Source organism: Penicillium argentinense (genome assembly GCF_028826775.1).
Source record: "Penicillium argentinense strain IBT 30761 chromosome Unknown utg000011l_segment0_segment0, whole genome shotgun sequence".
Taxonomy (NCBI): domain Eukaryota; kingdom Fungi; phylum Ascomycota; class Eurotiomycetes; order Eurotiales; family Aspergillaceae; genus Penicillium; species Penicillium argentinense.
Window position 1 is genome coordinate 379,579 of NW_026622670.1, and position 15,511 is coordinate 395,089.

Sequence of the window (15,511 nt, forward strand, 5' to 3'; positions counted from 1 at the left end):
TTTTTTTTTCTGCTACCTTCAACTCGTTTCCGCACTCGCAGATCGAAGCGCTTCTGTTACTGTTCGAATCCTCACTGACACGACCGATGGCGACGCCCTTCCAGTTTCGAGGGGCCGACGCGCCTAATCCTCCCCCTCGTCAGCCCAGAAGACAGAACAGAAGCAAGCCTGGAAACCAAGCCCGCAACCGACCTGCCAGACCTAGCAACCTTCCTCCCAGACCCCGATTCACTTTCCGCTGTCCACCTCCGCCCACGTCTGAGCGACCACTGCTCAGCACCAAGCGCGAACCAACTCCCGAGCAACTCCACGCCGAGGAGGACACTGGCTCCAAGCCTGCACACAAATTCAAATTCAACCTTGACGGTGCCAGCCCAAGTTCAGCCAGTTCAGCAGATATGGATATTTCGGAGCCGTCTTCTGATGATGCGGAGTCTGACAATCCAGAGCATCCGCGCAAGCGACGTGTCCCCGCCTCCAATGTTTCTAAAATGCCTGATGTGGCGCCGTTGCCCGCTCCTCCGTCTGCGCCAAAATGGTCGAATCCCGATCCTTACACCGTTCTTCCACCCCCAGACGAGAGCAAGCAGCAGAAAGTCGATGTCGTCGATATGATCCGCAAGGCACGGCTCCCTAAGGATGCATCCGGAGCCGCAAAGACCAATGCGGTGGTTCAAAACGATGACTTCATTTCGTTGGGCGGAGCTGATGGCGCCGATGACACGCCCGATGACCATAAACCGAAAGCTCCTAACAACGCACCCACTGGCCCCAAAAACATGGTGACCGAGAATCGGGCCCAGCAGTCCGCATCCTCCATGCAAAAGCGAACCCACGACGGAGAGACTAAGGGTTTCTCGAATAGGCTCGCGAGGCCCGTGGAATTTGGGCCATACAGGAAGGGGGATATCCTTACTTCCTGGAGGGCCCTGTCTGTAGAATCCGCCGCGCCGTGGTTCGAAGATTCCGGCCTCGTGAACGTGGCGTCTAGACTGCATAGCGAAATCTGTGACTTCTACGCCTGGATCAGACCCCGCGATTTCGAACAAATCGTGAGGGAAGACCTCGTTAGTCGGCTCCAACAAGCCTTTGAAGGCGCTTATCCTGGCTGCCAGCTGCGGGCCTTTGGTTCCTTCGCGTCCGGCCTGTATCTTCCAGTTGCCGATGTCGACTTGGTTCTCTTGTCCCCCGGATTCCAACGCACCCACGTGCCACATTATGGCCTCACACCCTCCCAGATATGGAAGTTTAGCAAGGTCCTCGATAGGGCGGGGATCTCCATTCCTCGGGAGACCGAAGTTATTGCTCACGCGAGGGTGCCCATCATCAAGCTCGTGGATAAGGTCACTGGCTTGCACGTTGACATATCCTTTGACAACGACAGTGGAATCATGGCAAATGAGACGTTCAAGGAATGGAGAAAAGAATTTCCTCAGATGCCCGTTCTTGTCTCTATCATCAAACAATTCTTACTGATTCGGGGCCTAAATGAGGTACCCACCGGTGGTCTCGGTGGTTTCTCTATCACTTGTATGGTGACGTCTTTCCTGAACCATATCCCAGACCCTATGAAGCAGAATCTGGGCCGGCTACTACTTGATTTCCTTGATTTTTACGGCAATGTTCATGAGTTCCAGGATTCGGGAATTCGCTTGAAACCCCCCATGTACTTCAACAAGGCAAGTCTACTTCCTTATGCAGCAAGAACTTGCATATGTGGGACCCCACCCCTCTAACACTTGTTCAGAAAGGAAATATGGATTTCGCGAGAAAGGGCCCCCGTCTCACAATCGAAGACCCAAACAACATTTTGAACGATATTTCCGGTGGCACTAGGGACATTGACTTGATTCTCTCCCAATTCGGAAAGGCCTTCAGAGAGCTTTCCCTGGCCATGAACCGCCTGGCAAAGACCAACAACCGCAAGGAAAGCATCCTGGCCACCATCATGGGTGGTAATTACGCAGCATACGCTATCCAGCGAGACCAGCTTCATGAGGTGTTCGAGAGATCTGCTCGATTCGCCGAGTTCCGCAACCGACCACCTCCGCCTCCTGCATACTCTCCCCCTCCGCCACCTTCGCCACCTCCTCTTCCTCCCGGCCCTCCTCCACCTGGTCCGCCGCCTCAGTAGTGGACTTTCATCGATCGTCACCCTTGAATGCAACGCAATGACCAACCCATCCAGTTCTCATCATGATGTGAATCCGGGTGATCTTTACCTTCCTCTGTGTGATTAAATGTTCAAGATACCCATTTGTACTCTTCGTATCTACAACCCTTCTGTTGAAGGATGTACGATTATTGTTTCTTTTTTCTGTTGCATTCGGCATGGTGAGATGACGTGTCAGGGAAAACCCATGCCTGTTATGCTCGTGTTCATGATTCTTATGTCGAGGGAAACACAAATGTCACGGATTCTCTCTCTTTCTTTCCTCTGCATTCAGCAGCCGGGTGACTGTCTCTATCCCCGATGAGTGCATTTTGAGATTATTTTTTGCGATATTCTGCACCTCTCCAAGGCTTCGGCATTTATCCTGCAGAATTCTTTTGCTAGCGTGTTCCCACTACTAATCTGCCAGCGCCGCCACGCCTCGTCCAAACGACCTCGTAAACGTTAACTCCTCCGTCGAGACCTCGTTCAAGACCTGACTGCCGGCCTGCGTGTGCCTTGATCCCTTTCCACGGTAAAGGGATGTTATTTAGTGGATCCTAAGAACGATATCAAATACTTGAGCGGCCGGTCGATGCTTACACGCCTTCCGTTGCACCTCTTTCTCATCATGAAAGAGCTAGATGCTCTTACTTGGAGAGGAATCATCGTGGTGCAACAGGTTGAATGTACGGCTCGGCAGATCAAGAGTAACCCAATGAGTGCTAATGCTATTGGCCAATGCACCGACAAGGTAAATTAACCGTGGGGCGTTGAAGGTAAGTTGAATGAAGGTCTGTTCTTGACTTGTATGTAGAGCCTTTTCATCAAGAGAATATCATTATGCGTAACTCCATTATAAATCAAGGTATCTCGTGTATGAACATAGCCCTGGTGGGCATATATATATGTACGGCCCGAGCCTTATGTAACAGTCACTCCTTTTTTAAGTACACTCATGGCCACCTCCTGTTAATTATTCAAGTCGTCGTTCCGCATCCAATGGCGGCGTGAGCATCGCATCCGTCTGGACGGCATCAGTGACAGGCAACAACAATCCCTCTCCTTCCACCTCCAGTTTCCTCACAGCAGCAACATGCTCCTCAGACAAAGAGTTCTTGAAATCCGGCGAGGGACTAGCCCAGACATAATCAATCCACTCCGCACCAAGAACATCCCGAATTTCGCTCGCAAGCTGCAAGATATTCTCCCGTCGAGACTGCGACCAAGCCCGATCCGTAATCAGGCCTTCGGAGGGTGTCATGATATTCGAAGCATGGGAAATAGAAGAAGGGACCGCGCCAGCGAGTGCGGCAGGATTCGGTGTCGAAGGTCCAACAGATCGAATGTTGCCTTCGAAATCCTCATACTCGCCTTCCTCGTCATCCCAGTTCTCCAGACCATCCACAATACTATGCCAAACCCGCAACGTCTCGTCCAACTCATCGATATTGCTGACGCCCATCACGCTGACACCAAGTCTCTTTCCAGTCCCCATGTTAGCCACGGAAATAAACCCAGGGTCCGTGTCCGCGGCTCTCGCCAACGGCGCACCGAGCGCACCAGCCTTCGACCCAGCGCAGAGCCAAGTCTCCAGCGCAAATCGAATCGCAATAACCTCAAGCTTCTCCTCCCGACGCGCAGCACACTCCGCCGCATCGTGAATAACCGAGCGCAAGGCATTCGGCGCAGGATGGAAATCACCCATTGAACCGATAGGCACGCCATCGCGACGAAGCAACCCCATACCCAGCGGCGACGCATTGGGAACAACATCCACGCCCGCAGCGAGAAGACGGGGCAGAGCCAGGGAGGCGAGACGGGTATTTTGCAACGTATAGTTCGCATAGGACATGACGATATCGAGCGGTTCGCCCGTCTCCGCTAGTACCATTTCCGCCAGCGCGCTGAGCGTTTCAACGGGATATCCGGAGATACCAACGTAGCGGAGGACGCCTTCTTCATCGCGGAGTCGGCGCAATTCCTTCACGGCTGTCAGGACTTCGGCGGGGGTCACGAATTCCACGTCGTGGCAGTAGACTACGTCGAGGTAGGTTGTGTGTAGGCGGTGCAGGCTGCGTTTCACGCTGTGTCGGATCCATATTGGGGAGTAGTCGAATGAGGATGAGGCGATTCGGCCGACTTTTGTGAGGAGGTGGTAGGATGAGCGGGGGTAGTTGTTTGTTACGGTGTTTGTTGCGAGGGCGCGGCCGAGGAGTTCTTCGGCGGGTCCGTAGTAGGGGCTTGTATCGAAGGCGCGGATACCACGGCTTAGTGCGCGCTGGACTAGTTCGGTTGTTGGGAGAGCGTAGGGGTCTGCGTTGTATTGCGAGTTGAATGTTGCCGTGCCCATGATGAGGGGGGGCAGGCTCGCGGAGAGCGGCCTGGTCGGTCGCATTTTTATGGAGGTGGGGTAAAATTCGTCGGAGGAAGGAGATTAGGTGAAGAGAATAGAGGAAAAGTAGAGAGAGAGAGAGGAGAGATTTAGTGTCAAACGACTGTAGGATTGCTCCGAGTCGACATATTGTTTCTGCCGGTTCTGATCAAAGTGGGACAGGAAATTGTGCGCCAGCGTCTCCCCGGCTCCGCTCCGGATGGCGCCATGGGGATGACTGATTGGTGCCGCAATGAACATCGTCCCGATTTTTCTCGATGTGTTCCTAGTGGGCGAGGTGAATCGGCGATTGCGATTCCCCCATCGGAGACGGCTTTTCCAATGGAAGAAGTGTCGAGTGTCGGCGGTGGCAAAATCCGACGCAGAGTACTTTTGCTTTCGTAGTTGCCGAAGACAACACTTAATATGTATATGATATGCACTACAAGAGTATTGAAAAAAGAGGGGCATTAAAAAATGTGCAGGTTTACAGTATAGTACATGATTTTCCCGAGGTAGAGTGGAGAAGGGGGTCAACAGGATGGTATACACAAGGGCCAACGGCCAGGGAGAGATCGGAATCGAGTCCAATGTCGACGCATAGGAACAACACCCTCGGGACGAGACGATCCTCCCCCAATTCTAATAGAGTGAAAGAGAAGAACGACGAGACTTCTTTCCACAAAAAACCCAAAAACGCCATGCTATGCCAAATCAAAAGACGAGCGGGTCAGAAGGTGCTTTTTCGCGGCGAAGAAAGACGACCGGGAGGGAGACCGGACGGGAGCGCAGGCGTGGATGGAAACAATGTCGCCGCTCCTCTCCGGCGACAGCAAGCGCGGTATACAATCAAATTATCGTCGAGAAATAGCGAGGGTGAGGGTGGCGAACAGAGCGACTGCTTCACCGGTCCTTGTAGACCTTGGGATTCCAGCCTTCACGCAATTCCTTGTCCTGCGCGGCCTTGCGCTCTGCCTGTCGAAGTTCCATTTCTATCCGTTCGCGCGCACGCAGAATCTTGCTCTGCAGGTAGAAACTACCGCCTTTCTGGGGGTCGTTCAGATCGAACAGCTTCTTGAATCGCTCCATGACATGTTCCACACTGGTCTCGGCGCCACCACCGGGGGGCTTGACATTGAGAATCTTGCAGGCCTCATCGAGAGTGATGCCGGAGCCAGTGAAGGCGCTGCCACCCTTCTTGCCGGCGTTGTGCTTGCCGGCTGCCTGGGCCTGCTTGTAGGCCTCGGCGAAGGCGCGGCCGAAGACCCGGGCTCCGGTGACGATGACTTGGGAAACGATGCGGTGCGCCTAATCGGGGGGCAGTGTTAGGAAATGGATGGATTTTGAAAATGCCATGTTTTCTAGACGTAAATTTGAGGCTAAACTTACCATGTCGACGGGGTGCGAGCGATCCAAGGGCGATGATCACAAGGAGGTGAAGAGAGGAAGAAGGGGAAAATTTCGGCTGGGCGTTTTAGCGTCGGCAGGTCGGAGGAAGTATGCGCCTCACAACAACATCGGTCAATGTGATCAGACGGAAAGATAATTAATTACTTTGAAATAGTATTTACGTTGAACGTAGAGAAAATATCTACAGCTTTAAAATTGAATCAGGACCCGGCAAATCGTATTTGCGCCTGTTCCCTCCCATTCTCGGTCTTGTGCCTAGGATCGCACGCAGTCACATGTCCCCCCCAACTCCCCCCGCAGATCGTCTTGGACCGACGAACCTCCACGCCTACATAAAGGAATGTGCGCCCACCAGCCCGATGAGCTGACAACGACCCCTATGACGTCTCCATAATTGGATGGCAGCTCTCGGTCCGTGTCCCCCCCTTCTCGCATACCCCAGCAGCTGATACTGATGCCAAACAGAAGATCTTCCGTGGATAGATTCCATGGCACCCTCAACGCCTACTCAGGATGGCCAGTCCGATTCCCAACCGCCGACGATCGCTGCCTTCTCCCCTTCCACCATCTCGGGGTCGGCTCTGACCTCGCGACAACGGTCCAGCGTCATCGTGCATCGCAAGTCGCCGTTGCTGGTGGCCACGCCGCCGCCCATCACCAGGGCTCTCGCCTACTCGCACCCTTTTCTTCTTCCACTAAATAAATTCGTGGGTCTCTTGACATGGACAACGGGCGACCCCTGGCAGAGCTTCTTGCTCGTAGCCGTCTTCTGGACCGTCGTGCTTTATAGCGACGTCATCATTCTCTGGGCGGGCCCGATTCTAGTCGTCGTCGGGTTAATATTGGGTATGTATGGTCGGCGTTATTCGCCTCTGTCGTCGACATCATCTACCGGTGAAAAGCACCAGCGAAAAGCTTCGGCGGATTCTTCTCTGCGCCATCAGAAGAGCTTAGATGACATTGTCGAGACGCTTCGCACCTTCACCACACGGTGCAATATCCTTCTCGAGCCGTTGCTTGATTTAACCGATTTTCTCTCCACCCAGCGCACAGCGACATCAGCTACCACGCGACCTGCTTTGACTGCTCTCTTTCTCCGAATAATCCTTGTCACCCCCATCTGGATCCTCTTAACTCTCCCCCCAATCTACCTAATAACCACGCGCCGCGTCGTGATGACTGTCGGTACCATCGTCCTCACCTACCACTCGCGGCCAGCACGAGTCTCACGCGTCATTCTTTGGCGGTCCCGCGCGATACGTCGTCTCTGCGGGATGATCACCGGGCTCTCGGTTGCGGATGGACCGAGTACGCAAAAATCCCAGGCGCAGGGACTAGGTCTGAACATTGCCACTCGGCGGCGTGGAGACGCTTCCGGTGTGCGATTCACTTTTGTCGTTTATGAGAACCAACGGCGATGGCTCGGAATTGGCTGGACTTATTCTTTGTTCCCGGCTGAGCGTGGAGCCTGGACTGACGAGCACTTGAACTCTGTTCCACCCAAGGACTCGTTTGAGCTTCCGGACGTTCGAACGGGAGATTCCAAATGGCGCTGGGTAGAGGGAAGTGAGTGGCGCGTCGAGGGTGCGGATGCCACTGCTAACGGCAAGACGGACTCCAAGACGTCCAATGCCGAGGGATGGATCTACTATGATAACAAGGTTTGTTTTTCACCTGCCCCAATATCAAGTAACATGACTGACCGTTTTCCAGTGGAATGACGGACGACGAGGCCAAGATGGCTGGGACAGGTACACACGTCGACGAAAGTGGTACCGAGACGCCGAATTAGTCGAGGTTGAACAAGAAAACACAAATACCCCCGAAGAGTCCGTCTCAACGCTCACACAGGCTCTGGAAAAGGCGAATGGAAAGGATTCCGAACAGGGACCCAACTCCCTCACCCCCAACACGACGCTGAAAACTCGTCGCAGGCGCTGGTTCGGCGGTGGGATCAAGGACAAAGACCGTGCTAGCAGTGTTGGCTCTACAGGCGATGCTAGCCGAACCTCGAACCCAAATTCGAATCCTAATTTTTCCCCATCTGACGGTGCTACTTCCGGAAACGCGAAAAATACACCCAGTCGTCCGATCAGCATGTCCAGCTCGCGCAAGCCGTCACAATACAGTGCCCGCGAGGGAAGCATTGCGACGAGCGATAGCACTAGTATCCGCGATAAGGAGATTGCGAGCTCGCAAGATCGTCTTGACCGATGGGCGACTCGTGCTGCGGGGGGCACTGAACGTGCTGAGCGGGAATTTGGGTTGAGCGATGAGGTTAATATGGGCCTCAGCTGAACTGTGTTTGATTATTTGTCTTCTTTTTCTTTTTCGGGTGGAATGGTGGCATTCTTTGCATTAACATGGTTTACGTCTTTCCATGGGGCTTTTCGGTTCTCTGGAGTGGTTTTTCGTGATGGGTTACTTGAGCTTTAAAAATACCCCAATGAATTCTTTTGCTAATGTAGACGTTTCTCGTTGCTCGTTGCTTTATAATACATTTCTATCAAGTACATGGAATAAACATGGTCTCGTGGCAAGCGTAGATGCGGATGAGAGAGCGACAGAGGTAGTGGAGTTTGTTATGCAAGGGTCAGATCCCACTGCAACTCTTCGAGAACGTCAAACCAATGTACCTTCTCGACGCCTGTGGTGAAGGGATCTTCGTTATAGGCATCTCTTCGCGCCCATAAGAGCTTCAACACATCTTTTGCGCGCTTGGTATTCCCGATGCCAAAGTTGCTTTGTAGCTTGCTGAGTGACTCCACGACGAGGTCACGGTGCTCGAAGTCGTGGCTTTCGCAGCCGGAGATGAAGAGGGGGAATGTAAGTGCCGAGTATTCGCAATGGTCATCCAGGTGAAAGGATTCGATGCGTAGAAGGCATCGGTCAACGGCGGTGGATTTGGGAATTGAAATTAGAGAGGTCCATTCATCGGGGTCGAATGTGTCTTTCGTGGGTGTGGGTTGCATTGCCATTCGTTCGAGGATTGAGTGGAGGTAGATGAATGCGGCGTCGCGGAAGCATTCTGCGACAAGTTGGAGGCGGTTGAGAGTAGCGGATGTGAGACCTTGGGGAATTATGTAGTTGGTGTTTGTGTGGGACCAGGTGAGAAGGGAGTCATTTCTGGGAGGGAAGGATTGTTTGTTAGTTGACGTTTCATTATTATAGTTCAGAGTCACGTACATAGAAGCAATTGCCAGTCGAAGAGAGACGCTGTCATCTTGTAAAGATGGAAGCTCGGCAATACGTGCGCAAAGAGTCAAGATGTCTTCTGTATATCCAATATATATGTCCAATCTGGGAGGGCCGAGATGCGTATCTGTAGAAAAGTTCTCGCTGGAGGTGATGCGCTTGCGATTGCTGATCCGAGCCATATTATATGCATATACATACCTAGTGACCTGTTAATGCCTATATGGAAATGGTGGGCGAGGTAACTCACAGTCCTCGCAGAAACCCGGCAGCGTCTGGGTCCATCGCAGCCAGTCCGCCGCGAGAAGCGATCAGCCGCTGTAGGGCATTGAGGTGAACCACCCACTGCTTAACACTTCCACGAACAACCTCGTATTTACACAATAGACCCACGGCCAGCATGTCATCGTCAGACAAAGTATCTGTGGAGCTATCGGCAATTGCGGCTCGAATTCCGCTGAGGGTTCGGCCGTAGAAGGTAGCAGCCGCAGTTTGTGCGCTAGCACCCGCTGAGCGGTTTGCGAGATGGAGGGCGGATACGGCACAAACCGCCTTCATTAAGATAGGGGAGGCGATTGCTCGAGGAATGAGCAAGGATCGTAGGGGATTATCGGCACTTTCAAGATTGGCCAAGAGTCGAGAGCCATGCTCCACGTGGTATTGTAGATAGTGCGTTTCGCTATCGCCAAGGTGACTGATGAAGCTGTGCGATGGTGGAATGTCTGCTAATATATCCAACTGCGTGAAAGTAGAAGCAGGCTTGGGGCTATCTACGCCCTGATCACGAATCGAGTCTTCATCTTCGAGGTCGATGATTTGCCGTCGTGGCGAAGATAGCGCTGACAAGCTTGGAGAGACGACGCTAGGCGATGGCTGTACCTGAAACCGTGATTCAGAGCCCGGTGATGGTGCTGGTGACAGTAACTGTGTTGGGGTCGCAATGCTCAGTCGTCGTCGCTTCGATCCGTCTGGCTGCGGTTGTTTGAAGACTAGCGCAGACGGGCCCAACGGCTGTACCCAGAGATCTCCATAGCCCTCGCATGTCCGGCCTTGTTTGACACAATTATTGCAGCTAGAAAGGTCAACCATGAAGCCAAGAACGAGCACTTGTAGCAAAAGCACCTACCTCGGCTTGGCCTTGTCGCAACCTTTACGACGCCTTTTGCAAGTGATACAACCCGAGCGAGTCCATGCGGTGCCAGACTGACGGTTCCGGCGTTTCTTCGCGGGGATCGATCCGGAAACATCCACAGGCTGAATCCAGCCAGTATCAGCGTAGGTCGTCATGGTCGTTATCGTGTGAAGGTCGAGAAGAAACGTTGAATTTCCCCCGCGAATTGATAGCAAATGCGCTATCCCCAATTAGGATAATCTCGCGCCGGCTGACAAGCACGTGACTATGATCGAACTGTCAGGGACGGCCACGAGATTAGATGAAGTATTTAATGGATACAACTTGACTTTGGCCAGAAGATCTGGATGCCATCTCACAAAGTAGTCAAAGTTATTAACACACTCATCATATCGTCGTCATAAGCACTTTCTAATCGGTCTGATAGGACACGCCCCAAAAGAGTATGACCAGCCAGCTTGTGCTTGCCGATCGATCCATGCACGCGCCAAGCCCCACGATCCACCCGTCCATTAGTCCCAAAGAGGTAAGTCCAGCCAGGAGTTGCAGCCGATAAGGGATACGCGACGCTTAAATTCCCAGGCGTCTTCCCCTCTTCAACCCCAGCTTCCCCAGACTCTTCATTCTCCGAGAAGTCGAGACTTTTGACAGTTCTCCCACGCCAGTCTGACCGCCTACTTTGTCATATCCTCCGACAACCACCCATTCAAAAATGGTGACTGGAGCCCGACATCCATTCGATCCCATCTTCCCGGAAGAGATTAAACTTGCCGTCCGCATTCTCGAGGCAACTTTCCCTGGCGTGCAACTGCGTTACAAGCGCATCGACGTCAATGAGCCCATCAAGAAAGATGTGCTCCCATATATCGAAGCCGAGCGTCTGAGGCGGCCGCTTCCTCCCCCGCCTGCACGTCTTCTGTACACGCTTTTCCACCGTCTCGACACTGGCGCATTCTACAAGGCTGTTCTCAATGCCGACAAACGAACCATTGTATACGCAAAGGAGCTTCCACGTGAAGTCCAAGTACGTCGAAAATGCAAACGAGTCAATACCCTGCCGCGTAAACCACCAGCTAACGAGTATGCTCTCCACAGGGACCCATTGACCCCGACGAGATCACGGAAATCGAAGAAATGTGCATGAGACATCCTGCAGTGCTTGCCGAAATCGAGAAAATGCAATTGCCCGCTGGCGTCACCGTCTGCAACGACCCCTGGATGTACGGAACAGACAACGAGAACGAGTCTCGGCGCCTCTTCCAATGCTTTATGTATCTTGTGGAGGTGGATCATCCTCAGAACAACCACTATTCCCTGCCATGCAAGTTTTCACCGGTTTTTGACGGCCTCACTCACGAATTGGTACGCATGGATTATCTTCCTGGGGGTGCCGATTTCGAGACCACTCAAACCCAACCTTGGAAGCCTGTTAAGGGAATCCAATATGCCCACGATCTTTTGGATGAACCTGTGCGGACAGACTTGAAGCCTTATATTGTTCAGCAACCAGAAGGCCCTTCTTATACCGCGGATGGAAACTCTATCTACTGGCAAAAGTGGCGTTTCCGTCTTGGTTTCAATATTCGGGAGGGCTTGGTGCTCTACAACATCACATATGACAATCGTAATGTCTTTTACCGTCTTGCTGTCTCTGAGATGACAGTTCCCTATGGAGGTGAGTTTTCCTCTGTTTAGCTATTCCAGAGGCTATATTCATCTTTAAAGATCCTCGTGCCCCCTACCATCGCAAGCAGGCATTCGATGTTGGCGACACTGGTTTCGGCATGAATGCCAATCAGCTGTCTCTTGGATGCGACTGCTTAGGTCATATTAAATACTTCGACGGTTACCGAAACGACTCTAAGGGAAACCCTATTCAACTCAAGAACGTTATTTGCATGCACGAACAAGACAATGGCTTGCAGCACAAGCACACCAACTACCGGACAGGTGCCGCCACTGTTGTGCGGAACAGACAATTGGTTCTCCAAATGATCTGCACAGTTGCCAACTACGAATACATTTTCGCATATATATTCGACCAAGCCGGCAATGTTGAACTCGAAGTCCGTGCTACTGGTATCCTCTCGACCGTCCCATTCGATAACGAGAATGGCCAAACTGTCCCATGGGGTACCAATGTGGGTCCGGGTGTTATGGCGCCTTTCCACCAACACATGTTTTCGTTCCGTATCGATCCAGCCATCGATGGCTTCAAGAACACTGTGTACTACGAAGACAGTGTGCCCATGCCAGAGGACGAGAACAACCCTTGGCTTGTTGGATATACCACTGAGTCTACAGTGATGAACAAGGCTGGCACTGCCAACACAAGTGTTGACCGTCACCGCGTGTTCAAAATCCGAAACGACTCCATCAATAACCCTATTACCTACAAGCCAATTGCCTACAAGCTCCAGACTGCACCCAGCCAGATGCTTCTTGTGAATAAGAACGCCATCGGTTATCGCCGAGCCGAATTTGCCACTAAGCCCATCTGGCTTACCAAATACCAGGATGACGAGCTCTATGCTGCGGGCGAGTTCACCAACCAAAGCCGCCGTGCCGAGGGTGTCGAAACCTGGGTCCAGCGCAGAGACAATACTGAGAATGAAGATGTCGTGCTTTGGCACAGTAAGTTCTCTGCAGTTCAATCCAATTTCCGCCGAGGCGAAAACTAATTCTCTTACTAGCTTTCGGCCTCACCCATAACCCTCGCATTGAAGACTTCCCTGTCATGCCCATGGAGCGTGTCAGTGTGATGCTGAAACCTGACGGCTTCTTCACCAAGAACCCTGCTCTGGATGTCCCTCAATCCTCGCAGACCTTCAACAAGTCCACTCTCCACCCCGAGATGGCGGCTGCATGCTGCACTCCCTCGGCAGGCTCGAGCAAGGCCAAGCTGTACAAACGCATTGACTAGGCTGTTCATACTTTGATACCCTTGTTTCTCATTTTCACTCTTATTTCGGGTTCTTTTAGATATGATTTGATGACTTTTGTATATTTTGAACAGAGTATTGCACCTCTACAATGAATAGCGTACATAAATGGAGCCATTCTTTTCGGCGCCTGAAGAGTCCCAACAATCATTACAGGGCGACGCATATTCCAGGTGCGGCTATGAAGACATCCACTTGCCAGCAGTATGCACACTCGTGTTGTAAATAACCGCATTCTCATCAATCACATACTCAACACAGATAACAGACCCCTTGAGCTTCATGATACCCCCCAACAGTCGTGTTAGGCATCATGAATTTCTTCCAAGGGTTATGGTGAAGAATCGTGACCGGTCCAGGATCACCATTGTAACCCACCTTGTATGCTTGAACTTTCCTCGTGATCCAAAAAATTGGAGGCACCTTGACCGCTAATTAGATCAACCTTTTCTAGCTGGCGATGAGCGTTGACGAAATTTCCCGAGCACACTCCGCCATGGCCGGAATGGCGATAAGGCTGGCCGAGTGCATGGGGCTTCCGACCCATCTGAATACGACTTTCCTCCAGCGGTCTGCCAGACACGGCGGTTGATCTGGTATCAGGTCTGCTACCTAGACCTCAAAACAAGCGAGACCCAGGGGCCGCGGCCATATATTCATCGGGATGGATATACGACAAAACTACCTCTCGATGTCACCACACTACAATCCTCTCCTACGAGTAGTCAGCCAGTATGAAATGACATGATCTTCTCCGCAATCCGTTTTGAATGCCAAGAAATGCATCGGCAATGTCTGATACTGCGAAACAAGGTAGACCAAAAGAGAATCAGCCTTACCAAAGCAATTTCGAAGATCGAGGCATTCTGAGTCAGCATGGACACAAAGTACGGCCCTTATATCAATGTGACTACCCCAGGCCAGATGCAAAGAATGGCAGGGCTTGTAATGAAGCTCTTCACGAGCCTTCTCTATCTCCATTTACTGCATCGCTACATGAACAGCGTCTCGTACCGGATCCCAGATAGACTGCGTCAAATTGTGCTTATAAAGGGGTCCGAGGCCTTGGAAGCCGCAGTGGAACTGGAGTCCGCAGCAGACCTCCAAATATGGGCTTGGTATACCCCGGCCTACCAGCAATATCACACGGCATTTCTCATGCTGTTTCAGGTGTACACCTTTCCGATGCGGAAGGAGGCTTCTCGCATCTGGCATTGTCTGGATTGGATCTTTGCAGAGACTGTCCAGGGAGTGGGGGTGCCACCATTCACCATGACCGGGACAACGTCCACTATGCAACAAACCATTGCTTCTCGAAACATAATAGCAACGCATTTGTTAACTGTAATCTGTGAGCGGATGAAAGTATATCAAAAGGCCAAGGGACTGAAATCGCATACCCTGTTCAAAGATTCAATGATCGTCATCACGCCGAAAAAAGACGGCGATGACACTGATCCTCGGATGCCATTGAATTATGCTCATGGGGATCCGGGTGATAATCATTTCGTGCGACCTCCGAAATCTGCGCCGATCAATCCAAGGCCTGAAAATCATCGTTTTGTACAGGCCAGTGACTTCCAGCCCATAGTAGGTGCTATGGGTGGCCATGCCTCCACGTCAGAAGGTTTTTCTCCTTGGCTACAATGAGGCGAGTCTGAAAATGGAAGCGAAAATATCATGGGGCTTGGTCCAGGATACTTTGGTATCCCAAGTTATCCGATGAGCAGTGCGGCAGGTGCCAGCCTAGCCACGACTCAAAGCGACCACGACAATAGGGTGGATGATATAGATCCGAAAATGCTGGAAATTGACTGGGTAAGTGCATTTCACTCAATATTTTCAAGTCACAAGTTTTCTCTACTTCCAAAATCATGATCAGTTCAAAAAGACTCGCTACAGAATCTTTGGGACACCATATTTCCCCCACAAACAAACGACGGCGACTTGGACATCACGAACGACTATGTTTGGGAATCACCATTCTCTCTTAACTCATCAGGAGGTATAATTTCTTCTATTTCACACAAGTAGTGAAAGGATTCAAGAAGCACTCAAAAGATAATTTCGCATGGATGCCAAGAATTCTGATCACTTCGATCACCTCATAAATATGCAAGTCTGGCAAGCAGGATGTCCACAGGCGACGCAGTCCGGCTGGGATTCATATAACTTGGGCCCATCAGCACACTTGCAGCAAACCCACGCGCACATCGTGGCGTTGATGGGGTGATTGTGATTCGATCCATACAGAGAGATGGCTCTCGCGTTGTGACTCGGGCTATGTGGCTGGCTCATGCCCGCAT

The 15,511-nt window shown here is 51.9% G+C and overlaps 7 protein-coding genes across 7 annotated transcripts; 4 read left to right on the plus strand and 3 right to left on the minus strand.

Annotated features, from left to right (window-relative positions):
- Positions 1–86: 86 nt before the first annotated feature.
- Positions 87–2,134, plus strand: N7532_011147 (putative topoisomerase family protein TRF4; the record flags this gene model as incomplete). The annotated part of the gene is made up of 2 exons (XM_056623638.1): positions 87–1,683; positions 1,752–2,134. The coding sequence occupies 2 exons, from the start codon at positions 87–89 to the stop codon at positions 2,132–2,134; spliced, it is 1,980 nt and encodes a 659-aa protein (XP_056468626.1).
- A 994-nt stretch (positions 2,135–3,128) lies between these two features.
- Positions 3,129–4,550, minus strand: N7532_011148 (D-arabinose 1-dehydrogenase (NAD(P)(+)) ARA2; the record flags this gene model as incomplete). Its single annotated transcript, XM_056623639.1, has 1 exon — positions 3,129–4,550. The coding sequence occupies one exon, from the start codon at positions 4,548–4,550 to the stop codon at positions 3,129–3,131; it is 1,422 nt and encodes a 473-aa protein (XP_056468627.1).
- Positions 4,551–5,429: 879 nt separating this feature from the next.
- On the minus strand, positions 5,430–5,918 carry N7532_011149 (import motor complex subunit PAM16; the record flags this gene model as incomplete). The annotated part of the gene is made up of 2 exons (XM_056623640.1): positions 5,430–5,834; positions 5,916–5,918. 2 exons carry the CDS (start codon positions 5,916–5,918, stop codon positions 5,430–5,432), a joined length of 408 nt encoding a protein of 135 aa, XP_056468628.1.
- Positions 5,919–6,424: 506 nt separating this feature from the next.
- N7532_011150 (PEX28-32 family peroxisomal membrane protein) lies at positions 6,425–8,234 on the plus strand (the record flags this gene model as incomplete). The annotated part of the gene is made up of 2 exons (XM_056623641.1): positions 6,425–7,597; positions 7,650–8,234. The coding sequence occupies 2 exons, from the start codon at positions 6,425–6,427 to the stop codon at positions 8,232–8,234; spliced, it is 1,758 nt and encodes a 585-aa protein (XP_056468629.1).
- Positions 8,235–8,518: 284 nt separating this feature from the next.
- On the minus strand, positions 8,519–10,418 carry N7532_011151 (Zn(II)2Cys6 transcription factor; the record flags this gene model as incomplete). Its single annotated transcript, XM_056623642.1, has 3 exons — positions 8,519–9,332; positions 9,382–10,203; positions 10,258–10,418. The coding sequence occupies 3 exons, from the start codon at positions 10,416–10,418 to the stop codon at positions 8,519–8,521; spliced, it is 1,797 nt and encodes a 598-aa protein (XP_056468630.1).
- A 557-nt stretch (positions 10,419–10,975) lies between these two features.
- On the plus strand, positions 10,976–13,186 carry N7532_011152 (uncharacterized protein; the record flags this gene model as incomplete). Its single annotated transcript, XM_056623643.1, has 4 exons — positions 10,976–11,287; positions 11,359–11,938; positions 11,989–12,897; positions 12,957–13,186. 4 exons carry the CDS (start codon positions 10,976–10,978, stop codon positions 13,184–13,186), a joined length of 2,031 nt encoding a protein of 676 aa, XP_056468631.1.
- Positions 13,187–14,081: 895 nt separating this feature from the next.
- Positions 14,082–14,855, plus strand: N7532_011153 (uncharacterized protein; the record flags this gene model as incomplete). The annotated part of the gene is made up of 1 exon (XM_056623644.1): positions 14,082–14,855. One exon carries the CDS (start codon positions 14,082–14,084, stop codon positions 14,853–14,855), a length of 774 nt encoding a protein of 257 aa, XP_056468632.1.
- Positions 14,856–15,511: the final 656 nt, after the last annotated feature.